The sequence below is a fragment of the Mustela erminea genome, chromosome 11, assembly GCF_009829155.1.
Source record: "Mustela erminea isolate mMusErm1 chromosome 11, mMusErm1.Pri, whole genome shotgun sequence".
Classification (NCBI taxonomy): Eukaryota; Metazoa; Chordata; class Mammalia; order Carnivora; family Mustelidae; genus Mustela; species Mustela erminea.
The window spans coordinates 43,756,110-43,769,223 of NC_045624.1; the positions used below are offsets into that span (position 1 = coordinate 43,756,110).

The following is a 13,114-nucleotide window of genomic DNA, read 5'->3' on the forward strand; positions in this document are numbered from 1 at the left end:
TAGGTTTACCTATCAAAAATAATGTTCTAAAATTATCAAATTTCTGAAGACTCTTTGTTTTTGTCTTTTGTTTAAATAAAATGTGTAGAGACCAACCATGAGAAAGACAATTACTTTTTTACTTCCTGACACTGTTTTTTTTTTCCCCCCTCTTATCTTTTCTTACTAAACATAAATGAGCCAAACTTAGTGGTGGGGGGATAGGAATTGGGCTGCCTGGCTCTATGTGACAAAAGGATCTGAGATTCCTAGATATTAAAATGTATTCTGCACTGCTTGAATTCTGTGTTTCTTTGGGCTTTTCAAATGCTTTGTAAACTCTACAGTACTATTCCACATTCTCCTTCCTCTTTTTCAAGCCAATAAAATGGTTTTATTTAAAATTGTGCTTTCCGAAAAATATAGACCCCTGTTCAGATATTAAACATCAAAGGAAAACCATAAGCATATTGTATGCTTTGTTTTCTATAAACGAAGAAAGAGATTTAACAGGCAACTTCTGTGGCATCTTTTTTGTTTAGATCAAGGACTGACAGAAAGGAAGGGTTACTTCAGTTTGACTATAATCATATAAAGATTACTAACCCCCAAACTACCATTACAGTTACATTTAGGGAGTAGTGATCAAAACATTTATGGGTTATAGAGTATAAAGAAAGATAAATAGATACTTCTGCAAATACTGTATTATTTTTTGGATGTGAAAAATTGGTAGCATTTTGCTATTTGGAAATAATGTCTACTCGGCTGGAAGATGCCATCAGGTATAAGACCATTTACTTACTAATGGCTTTTCTGAAAGGGGAGGGAGAATACTGCTTCATAAGACACTTCCAAATTTTATGTATTTAAAAATGGAAGGGGGGAGGAATGAATTTTAGAATTGAGAAAATTTTATGTATCTGCTACAATACATTTTAATTATAAAGAGCACAGATACAATGTCTAACTTTTTTAAAGATTATTTATTTTAGAGAGGGAGAAAACAGGAAGAGTCTTAAGCAGACTCCACACTGAGCACAGAGCCCATTGAGGGGTTTGATCTCACAATCATAGATCCCAACCTGAGTTGAAACCAAAGGTCAGTTGCTTAATCAACTTAATTGCCCCTATAATGTCCTACTTTTAAGAAAAAGTCAGATTTTTTTCCCTTTTGATAAATTTGCCCTTTTAAAGTACTGCTTTTGTTAAAAATTTTTACTTACTTAGTGTAAAGTAAAAGTAAAGTCGTTGAGGAACAAAAGTAATTTTCACTAAGATTGATAATGAAAAACTTGAAAAAAAAAAGAATAATGATAAGAGGTATTTTATTTTATTAAGATATTATAGGGGCACCTGGGTTGCCCAGTGGGTTAAACCTCTGCCTTTGGCTCAGGTCATGATCTCGAGGTCCTGGGATCGAGCCCCACATTGGGCTCTGCTGAGCAGGGAGCCTGCTTCCCTCTCTCTCTGCCTGTCTCTCTGCCTACTTGTGATCTCTCTCTGTCTGTCAAATAAGTAAGTAAAATCTTAAAAAGAGAGAGAGATTATAAAAACTACTTCTTTTAGTTTAACAAATTGTTATGTATAAATTCTACCCAAACCTGTAAAATTATCATTTAGTTAACACTATCACATACTTATTCTGGGCCAAACACTAACTCAGATAGTAGTTGCCCCATGTCACAAAATTAGAGTTTAATATGAGAAAATTGAAGAATAAACTTGACTTTTGTATATTACATTTCTCCTTATGTTCAATTCATATCTTCCTTCATTGATTCAGTAATAGTAATGCATAATATTCCCACAAACTTCATCCTTATATATAGAGAAAATGTTGATAAAATATTCTTGTAATAAAGCATTTTCTTGAAAATATAAACTTTAGGGCGCCTGGGTGGCTCAGTGGGTTAAGCCGCTGCCTTCGGCTCAGGTCATGATCTCAGGGTCCTGGGATCGAGTCCCGCATCGGGCTCTCTGCTCAGCAGGGAGCCTGCTTCCTTCTCTCTCTGCCTGCCTCTCAGTGTACTTGTAATTTCTCTCTGTCAAATAAATAAATAAAATCTTTAAAAAAAAAAAAAAGAAAGAAAATATAAACTTTAACTATTCAAATCTTATTAATACTATGTAAGTTCTTATAGGGGAGCTGCAAATTTTTCATACAAAATTTTTAACCCCAGCCTTTGTAAGATAGAGAAAAATCTCTGCTGAGCTTCTTAGGAAAGAGGAAAAGGTGCGGTCAGTAACTTGGTATTTAAGTCAAACCAAAAGTACCACCTTACTATGTCATTAACCTACAAGAACAGCCTGAAATATATGTATGTCACGTGTACTTTTTTTCTCTCTCTTTTACTGTGACATCACCTGGGGAAATCCAGAAGATTGGATAACCAAGAAATGCCTAATCAAGATTCTGCTGTACATGTGAAAATGGTGGGTATTTGAGTATTTCCAGTTCCATTTATCAATGGTGAATCTTCACCACTTTTACCTCTGTCTCTAACCAGATCATCAATTATGGGACTGTAACTTTACGCAGGTCTTTCTTCACAGTGTTTGATACATAATAGAACCTCAAATATTTGTTGAATTGGACTTTAGCTTACCTTAGAAAAATTTTTTGCATGAAATATAATGTATATTGGAGTCTTTCTCAGCATATAAAATGGTTATTCCATTCCTTTTAGTGCTAAATTTTCCTTGCTCAGCAATAACACGCTTAAATTATACAGCATGAGATGTTTTAAGCTTCCAAATTAAAATGACAAATGTTTAAATTAAAGAAATAAAAAGCTTCTTGTATAACAGTAGAGCTCATTGCATTATAGACATTAGAATGAGGATGGAAAAACATAGACCTTGGAGTCAGAACTTGCTTCAGATGTTAATTTAGTCCATAAGAGCTGTGATACCCTTGAATGAGGGTAATAATTTCACCTTTAAGAAATTGCGTGAAACCACCAAACTCTTGTTTTATTCATATTTTTCCCAGCTTTCTTGAGATACAGTTGACAAAATTGTGAGATATTTAAAGTGTACAATGCGATGATTTGAGATTTGATATACATTGTGAATCACCTTCCCCATCTAGTTAACATATCCATCACCTCACATATTTACCCTTTCTTTGGCGGGGGATAAGGGGGGTTGGGGGGGTGGAGAACATTTAAGTTCTACTCTCTCAGCAAATTTCAGTTACACAATAGAGTGTTATAAACTACAGTTACCATAGGATACATTGGATTTCAGACCCTATTCATCTTATAAGTGAAATCTTCTTATTCATAATTTAATGAAAAATTATGTTAAGTGCCTAATAGCACATAGTAAGCACTCAGTAAATGTTGATTTCCTATGTTAGTGAGTATTTTAACTATGTAAGTAGCATTTGTATGTGAGGAAAAAATAGTCTCTGTTTTCCTTATTCACAGTGGGAAAATCCTAAAAAAAAAATCACAATTTCTCCTTCTCTTAAAGAGGACAGCTCCCCCCATGATCACCTTATATCTTCTCTTTCTGTTGTTTTATTGTCATTCTTCCTTTTCTCTTGTCTTTTTTTCTTCCTTTCTTCCTAGTTTTCTTTTCATTTGAGTCTATAAACCAGAACATGACTTAGCATGCAAACAACTTTGTGTCACAATTAATAAACCTCTTGTTCAGCTTAGTTGTTCTCATCCAGCATGTGACAGGAGGTGAAGCCTGCCTCAAAGTGCTGATTAAGCTGCTGTCGTGTAATGTTACTGCTGTTAGGATGGAACATATGAAATTGCTGTGCTTTTGTATGTTGAATAGTCCAACATTGGTAGTTTCATTTGGTTCAGCCTAATACATCGGCATGACCTTTGCTTCCATTGCATGATTAGCATTGCAATTTGTCTCTGATATGTAAAATTCAGTCAATCTAAACTTTTTTCAGCTTGAGTTGTTTTTTTTTTAACCAAAATGAAGACAAGTGATGTTGGAATGTCCTACCATATAAATTGTTGTTACCTGTGTCCCAGAACTCTCTAGAGTGTCTTCTTTGGAAGTAAGTAGCACTGTAGTCAACCCACAAAGAGACTGACAAGGAAAACCAGCCAAAAATGGTGTGGGGATGTGTGTGTGTGTGCGCGTTGTGTGTGTATTTTTTTTTCAAAACTATCATTGCATTACATTGCATAATTTTTACCTTGGGGTTTGCTTTTCTAAAAATGTTGATACATCTTTTAAGTTGTATCTCCTTAACTAGGTAAGGAGTTGGCAGCTCCTTAGGATGTTGTTCTTAACTTCTCATGATCTGGGTCCAAATCTCTTCCCATACTTTACACACACAACTCTCTCTTCCTCTCTCTCTCTCTCTCTCCACCACATAAAGTAGCCTTCCAGACAGAGCTGTTTATCTTTTTCCTACATTAGAACCCCCACTTTGGCTCATGATCTCAGCATAAACAAATCCTGCTACTCTTTGAGAGCCTACCTCAGTTGGCTTTTCCTCTTTTGGCCCCAGCAGAGATAATCACAAGTCTCTTATAGTCCTCTTATATTTTATCTGAATGCCTGAGCTATGTTTTACTTATTTGGGCTCCTGTATTACAATCCATGTTAGAGAACATGTGCCTTGAGTTTAAGATGTTTATCTTACTAAAACTTTTTTATCTCTTACTGAGCTACCTTACATTTAATGACTATATGCTGAATGCATGAATTTGGCCTACACTCCCTTAATGTGGAAATGGGCCAAAAATGTGATAGGCAGGGAGGATTGACTATCGCTACACTTTAGTAATGTATGGTCTTCCAAATAAACTGTCCATGTATGTGAGTGGCTATACCAGTGTGAATAGGGGGTTTTGGATCTATACTTTTTTTTTTTTTTAAGATTTTTATTTATTTATTTGACAGAGAGAGAGATCACAAGTAGGCAGAGAGGCAGGCAGAGAGAGAGGAGGAAGCAGGCTCCCCAATGAGCAGAGAGCTCAATGCGGGGCTCAATCCCAGGACCCTGGGAGCATGATCTCAGCTGAAGGCAGAGGCTTTAAACCACTGAGCTATCCAGGCACCCCAAAATCTATACTTTTTATAAAGTTGTAGTGCCCACTCCTCTGTACCAACGCAGTAATGAAGTCTTTTTTTTCTACCAAATATGAACATTGGAAAACTAAACAAAACAAAAAAATATTTTCCCTGAGAACTTCAGACAAAGATCGTTAAGTCATGTAAACTAATTTTTGTGTGGGCCATTTTCAGAGAAATACAGGTAAATCATCATTAGGACAATTTTGTGACTATGCCAGGCAGGTACTCTATTTTATCACAATGTATCTGCAAGATAATATCAAATAATCAAATATTGCTGTAGAGTTGTGAATAAAACTGTATAACTTTGAAATGAACTTCTTCAGAAATCATTGCTTTTTGATTATGGAAGGAAACTAATAATTAAGAGTTCATTTTATCTGTACAAATGCATTTTACAGCCAGAACACATGTATTTTAGGTTTTTGTTAGTCATCTTTAGCATTAAGTCAGATTTGGCTCCAGTCAACCAAAATGCCCTGATTCTTGTCAGGAAAACTTTGCTCCTTCAGCATTTTACATTGTGCCTTATAAAATGATTTTGTTTTCTTTTGTTTGCAAGTGGCAGACATATTTAGCCCCTTATTTTTTTTTTTTACCATAAAATTACATTATAATCAAGTTGAAAAGTTTTCAGACAGTTCAAAATAACTTGCCCTTCGAACTTGAAGCATTGTTATTTTAAGTGTTCCCAAACAGGTGTGGTTTTGTCCAAGAAGAATTACCGAAGAAGGGATTTGAGGAGGTAACCAAAGTGTGTGATGTGTGATGAATTTGTATTCCTACAGTATACTTCTTAATATTGTAGTATTCTGACATTCTTTGACATATTTCATGTAGTATTGAAAAAATGTATTTCTTAGGTTGCATTGTAAAATATTTGAGTAAAATGCCCAATATCTCAGTTTCCTGAGAAGTATTTATAATATGCTTTGGTGAATTGTCTGTGTATGTGGAAGGGGGGGACAGTATATTTCCATATAATTCAAAACAGATATGGTTATCATTTTTAAATTTCTTATACCTGGGTCCTCTTTCCTATTGTATTCTCTGCTGCTCTTCATCTGTTCTCATCAGTGTAATTTCATCCTGGTGCTATTTGGGTATTCACTGCTTATTTATCTGAAAATGAAGGGCTGTTGTGCAGAAGCAGGGATATCACTGCTCCAGCCTCTGGTTGTCTTTCAGGCCCTAGTGATACTATAATCCAATCTAATAGTTGTTAATTTAGCAGAAACCAACCTACTTTGAAGTGGCTTTGGTACTAGTTTCCTGTTCATTATCTGAAAGATTTTATCCTATCCTATTTAGATTTTTTTTTTTTTTAATTTGACAGACACAGATCCCAAGTAGGCAGAGAGGCAGGCAGAGAGAGAGATAGGGGAAGGAGGCTCCCTGCTGAGCAGAGAGCCCGATGTGGGGCTCAATCCCAGAACCCCGAGATCATGACCTGAGCTGAAGGCAGAGGCTTTAACCCACTGAGCCACCCAGGCATCCCTCTCCTATCCTATTTAAATACAGGTGTTGGGTTTTTTTTGGGTTTTGTTTTTGTTTTAATTGAATGTATTGTAGGATGTCATTCGCATGAGGCAGGACATCTTTGTCAGTATGGACATCACTAACTATATTTTCACCAAGAAAATTAAACATTTTTAATGTTAAACATTAAAATTAAACATTTTTAATTTTCTTGGTGAAAATATAGTTAGTGATATACATTTGCTTTCAGTAATGGGTTAGTTATTAAGTCAAACATATGCTGATTACTATGCATCTGCCTGTTAAGGCAGAGGTAAGACCAGAATTTAGTTGTTAGGAGATGGACTTACTAGTTAAGTATTTGTAAGGGAGTTACAGAAATGATACTCCAAAACAGCAATGGTTTCTAAAACTCAACAGGAAAACAGTGTAAGTATTGTTAATCATCGTATCTCTTGCATGTAGCATCTGACACAAAGTAAAATACAGGTAAATATTTATGTGAATTAATGGATTAATGAATGAAGAAAAGGAATTTAGGAATAATTGCCTATTTACTTTTCTCATCTATTGAAACATCATTGTAAAATAAATATTTAGGTAACCATTATTCTGTTGACACCTCTAAAGTCCAGTTAAGTTAAAAGAATCACTGTATGAAAGTTAGTTGCATGGCAGGTTATCCTGTGCTATTTAAATATGGCTTTTTAAAATTAAGTGTATTGTAGCATCTTTCATTTGTGGAGAAAATTTTAATGTTAGCATTTCTCTTTCCCATACATTTCCATATGTATCTTTCAGTCTTAGGAAAACATTTTAGCCTTTTCCAATTTTCTAATTTTGTCTATTATGCAGAGACAGCATAGGACCAGAGAGACTCAACTGGTCACATGTTCTTGGAGCAGAGCTATAGGTCTAGGGAATTTTCCATAATCATTTCTGTGATACACATGAAATATGTTAATGTTGGTGATAACATACCCAGAATAATAGCATATAAAGTAAATAAAGGTTACTGGGTACAAACCATTATAGAACCTTGATCTGAGGTTCTCCTACTGTCTTTTTATACTGTGGAGCTATTTCGTGCCCTCCAATCTCCTTCCCCTGCAGTCTTCTTGTATACATGCTCTAAGAACACGGTGAGCATTTTATTCTCATCAGTTTCATTCTCTCTATGATAGGGTAGAAGAAAGAAACAGTATTTAACATTAAATTATTGAGCAACACTAAATCCTGAGTAAACCAGCCTAGTAGCTGCCTAAGCCCAGGTGTTCTAATATGTTTGTTTGTTTGTTTGTTTTTAAGTAGGCTCCATGACCAACATGGGTCTGGAACTCACAACCCAGAGATCAAGAATCTCATGCTGGTGGTCTCATACGTCTTAGTAGTTGTCTTAAATTGAAATAAGTCTGTTGTAAAATTTATGCCAAGAAAAATGAAATTATTTGGGGTAATTTGTATTATATATAGTACAATAAAGGAACAAAGATCTTGAAGCACCTTTTCAAGTTAAATATACTTAAAATATATTTTAACTACCTATACAAAGGTACACTTGTGGGATCCAATGCCCTGTGTGAAGCCCAATGCTGGGCTTGAAGTCACAACCTGAGATCAAGACCTGACGTGAAATCAAGAGTCGGATGCCTGACCAACTGAGCCACCCAGGCACCCCTTAAGGAGAAAGATCTTATAAGAAAACTCTTTATCACTAGGTTCAGATATTCTCCATTCCACTCTAGGGTTTTATTTTGATTAATGAATAATGCATAAAAGATTGTTATAATAGTATATGAAATAATAATTAATTTTTAAAAGCTGGATGAAAAAATGTATGAGGATGAGATAAACTATGCATATACAGGGCATATTTGTAATCATAGAAATGAAAATAATGGAAAATAAATTTAAATGTTTACTTCAGGTAATGTTACTTCAGGTAGTAGAATTCTAAGCCATATTTATTTTTTTTTATATGTTTTCTGTTATTTCTGTGGTAACCATGCATGACTTTTATAATTAGAAGAATTAATTACACTTTCTGGTAATATATTACAATATAATTCTGTCTTAATCTTTAAGATAGAAACTGTGCTTCAAAAAATATTATGTGTATATATGGTAATTTGATATGATGATTTGCCTTTTTTTTTTTTTTTAAGATTTTATTTATTTATTTGACAGACAGAGATTACAAGTAGACAGAGAGGCAGGCAGAGGAAGGGAAGCAGGCTTCCCACTGAGCAGAGAGCCGGATGCGGGGATCGATTCCAGGACCCTGGGATCATGACCTGAGCCAAAGGCAGAGGCTTTAACCCACTGAGCCACCCAGGCGCCCCATGATTTGCCTTTTTTAAAAATAATGCCTTAAGATTTTTACATCTTAAAATAATATAAGCTTCTGCTTGGTGTCAAAAGAACCTGGGAAAACAGGAATTTAAAAAATAGTTAATTAACTTCCTTTTATTTTTTTAGATGCCTGAATTTCAGAGAAGTTCAGTTCGAATCAAGAACCCTGCAAGAGTAGAAGAAATTATCTGCGGTCTTATTAAGGGAGGAGCTGGCAAACTTCAGGTGAATAATTATCCGGAAGTCTTTATTATTAAGACTTTATTTTTAATGTTCAGGCGGACTCATCTCATGTTTTGCTCAAGTCTGCATAATACTGAGTTCTAAGCTAACTAATGCAGTGCATAAGTATTAAACCGTTTTAAGAATAATATTCAAATTTGGGACACCTGGGTGGCTCTGTCAGGTGAGCACCCAACTCTTGATCTCACCCTAGGTCTTGATCTCAGGGTTGTAATTTCAAGCCCTCCATTAGAGATAAGTTTTTTATTATGGTAAAAAACACATACTATGAAATCTGTTCTTTTAATAAATGTTTAAGTGTACAGTACAGTGTTGTTAACTCTACATGAATTGTTATGCAGCAGATCTCTAGAATTTCTTTATCCTGCATGACTGAAACTGTACCCATAGAAGAGCAACCCACATTTCCTTCTCCTCCCACCCCCTAGCCACTGACAACCACCATTCCATTTTCTGCTTCTATGAGTTTGACTACATACCTCACATAAGTGGAATCATGCAGAATTTGTCCATCTCTAGTGGCTTATTTCCCTTGGCATAATATCCCCACAAGTTTCATCCATGTAGTATATGACAGAATGCCCTTCTTTGTAATGGGGAGCTTCATATGGTTTAATTGCCTCCCCTGCATTTTTGTACATTGACTGGGTGGGTTGAGGTTGTGCAACATTTTATCTCAAGAACAGTAGCCCAATCACCCACAAATATAAATTTGATTTGGTGACAATGCTGGGGCACTTAAGGTATTGCTGCATAACCAAGGTGATTCCCAGGACTTAACTATCAAGTTATACCTTAAGTGCCCCAACATTGTCATGAAATAAAATCTGGTTAATCAGTACAGGAATTTGCAGTTGGAGGAGATAGGGCTGCTGTTCCCAGTAGAGAGCTGCATTAGAAAATAGAATGCAGAGAGAATAACCAGTTGGGGTGGGGAGCAGGTCAGGGGCTGAGTACAGTCCCATACTCTAGGCAGGGGGCAGTACAGTACGTGTCTGCCGTCAGTGGCTGTATGTTCCATAATGCCTTTCCCCTTCTTTACAGATAATAACAGACTTTGATATGACACTGAGTAGATTTTCCTATGAAGGGAAAAGATGCCCAACATGTCATTGTAAGTATGGTATTCATAAACAAATTCATGAAAGTACTTCTTATTTTAAGATCCTTTCTTTCCTGTATGATCTATGAGATTGACTGGAGTTTGTTTTTCTCCTCCTCCTCCTCCTCCTTCTTCTTCTGATTTTTGGACATTGAAAGTGAGAAGACCTGCCCTTTTTTAAAATTTCATTTCAAGGATTTGTTTTTTCCCCATGTTATATAAATGGCAATTTTCAAGTGTGATTTCAGTTGCAAGAGAATTGAAGACCTCTGAGAATTTTCTCTAAATCTGGTCTGTTCATTATTTATTCAAGAAACATTTACATGGGTTTTAAACTTTGGATAACCTAAAGAAATAACATTTATCAACCACTCTGGTTTTATAAAAATGTGACTCAATTTTTTGTTGTTGATAAATAAATTAAGTAAAAGAATGATTAAATAAATATCCAGTTAAGATGTGTTGCTAGGATAATATAACTTTTTTGTTCTCCAGACTTGGTACTGAGTTTTAAAAATAATACTTTTCAACCTGACAAAGAAGGAGTTATATAAGTGCTCTCAACTACTGGAGGTACATGTGGAATTTGAGAATGCCTTTTGATAATTTATATTAAAACCACTAGAAATCATACCCTTTGGCCCAGTAGTTCTTTGGAGAATCTCTAAAGAAGTACTCCCAATACAGGAAAAAAGCTTTAGATACAAAATTTAGATTTTAAAACTATTAAGTTCGCTAGCAATGCCATGTGTATTATAGCACTAAGGCCAAAAGTTATAATGACCACACTAGTGGACTTGGCATTTAAACTTAAAAGTAGTAAGTTATTTAAAGTAGTGGTAGCATTAATCAGAAATTTCTTTTAATGCTAGTTTGCTTTCATTCTTCAGATGTCATTGACAACAGTAAGCTGATTACAGACGAATGTCGAAAAAAGGTAAACACTAATGGTAATCCAGAGTTACTCAAAGACTTCTTTTTGCCTGAGAATTTCTTCGGGTTCATTCACACAAACAATAGGTATAAGCTCTTCTAACCATACCTAGCACATAGTAAACACTGAGTAAATGTTAGTTTTATTGTGTGGGTTATATACTCTCAACATTATTTTAATGAAAAAATTAACTTTTTAACAAAAACAAAATTTACATTAAAAACTTATTATTAGAATATTCTGGTGTTCTTACATTAGCCGTACATTAAAACAAAAGTACTTTGGTTTTGTGTAGGTTTTTCTCCTTTAAATTGACCAGGAAATTGCCTCAGTTCTCTCCTTTCCTTGAATATGTATCTCTCTGTGTTTGTGTTAACAACATAGGACTCCAAAGATGAATCAAACTTAATACTTTCATATGAGAACGAAAGGGTTTTTTGTAGTAATAATTTGATTATTAGTCGGTTTCATTGAATTGCTGACCTGAAAGTACTTTGCTACATATAAACTAGATCAACAAAGATCTCTTCAGTTGATATATGCATTAGCCAGGTACTCATGATCTCATCTTTAACAGCAATTTATGGAAACCATTTGTTTATATCCTTTTGCTTTCTGTAAAACTCAGCAGCTTAATGATAGTTCTGTCATCCTCATGATTAAATTATTCATTTATTTCTAGTTACTGCAACTAAAGGAAAAATATTATGCTATTGAAATTGATCCTGTTCTTACGGTAGAAGAGAAGTACCCCTATATGGTAGAATGGTAAGTGTGTATCAGGCAAAGGCTGCGTTAAAAATATAATAAAATAACATTGCAGTTACAACTCATGGCTTATTTTCCCTCTGTACTGTATATAATAGACTCATAAATTATCCATTGAGTTAGAGCAGTGATTAAATATAACAAAATGAACTATAATTTTCTAATCACTCTAAGAGTCTAGAATTTGTTTTGTTTTGTTTTGTTTTTAAGATGAAGGTCAATGAGGATAAATTTAGAATCCTGCACTTAAGACTTAAATTAAAAAACAAGAATTTTTTTAAAGTATATAGACAAAATGTGGCTGAATGTATATAGAAAAAGAATTGTGATTTAATTTGACTCTGAACTGAGCTGGAGCCAGCAGGTTGACATAGTTGCTGAGAAATGGACCCCCGGTGCTGGTTGCCTTAACAGAAATGCCACCTTCCAAGCAGACCACACTGAAAGCATTGTGTTGAGTCCAGAGAGAATGATGTTATTAGGAGAAAGTTGACAAGCGTAGAGTGTGTCAGAAGAGGCCACTAAGAAAATCACAGGAACTGGAGCCATCCCATTTGGGGAAGATTTCATGGAATAGAGAAAGCTGTGATTTGAGAAGCAACAACTGTGGTTTTAGAATCTTAACAGACCAGGAGTGATGTTGTTTATCTTCATTATCCTATGGCCTAACCTGAATACCTTGCACACTTAATTAATGTGTATGCGATGAAATTTTGAAAAGTTGAACCTGGGCCACATACCTGTAGGAGCAAAACTGGAATCAGATTTGGAAGTTGTTTTTTTTTTTTTAAAGATTTTTATTTATTTTTTTATTTGACAGACAGAGATCACAAGTAGGCAGAGAGGCAGGCAGAGAAGAGAGGAGGAAGCAGGCTCCCTCCCCACTGAGCAGAGAGCCCGATGCGGGGCTGGATCCCAGGACCCTGGGATCATGACCTAAGCCGAAGGCAGAGGCTTTAACCCACTGAGCCACCCAGGCGCCCCAGATTTGGAAGTTTTAAGACTGATCAGCATGATGAAAGAGAGGACTGTCTAGTAATTAAAATTTTCTAGCAATAATATAAGCTTCCCTGGCAGAACAAGCTCACTAACTTAATGATGGGAGAAGACCCAGAGTGGAGGGTCACAGGGCTTCTGCATATCAGGTAGAGAGATTCTAAAGGTCTGTGACTGAGATGCAGTGATTACAGGTGCTTTGA

At 35.3% G+C, this 13,114-nt stretch overlaps 2 protein-coding genes across 5 annotated transcripts in view; both read left to right on the forward strand.

Annotated features, from left to right (window-relative positions):
- LOC116569631 (retinitis pigmentosa 9 protein) overlaps window positions 1-13,114 on the forward strand; it is a 177,383-nt gene that overhangs the window by 91,509 nt on the left and 72,760 nt on the right. The window lies entirely within an intron of this gene.
- Window positions 1-13,114, forward strand: part of NT5C3A (5'-nucleotidase, cytosolic IIIA) — a 51,015-nt gene that overhangs the window by 33,577 nt on the left and 4,324 nt on the right. For 2 of the 4 annotated variants that reach the window (XM_032306011.1, XM_032306010.1), the window contains exons 2-6: window positions 2,361-2,415; window positions 8,995-9,093; window positions 10,156-10,225; window positions 11,104-11,150; window positions 11,830-11,915. In XM_032306011.1, coding sequence (XP_032161902.1) covers window positions 2,380-2,415; window positions 8,995-9,093; window positions 10,156-10,225; window positions 11,104-11,150; window positions 11,830-11,915 — 338 coding nt within the window. In that variant the 5' untranslated portion in view covers window positions 2,361-2,379. The remainder of the gene's footprint in view (window positions 1-2,360; window positions 2,416-8,994; window positions 9,094-10,155; window positions 10,226-11,103; window positions 11,151-11,829; window positions 11,916-13,114) is intronic. The other 2 variants (XM_032306009.1, XM_032306012.1) reach the window with 2 other exon arrangements.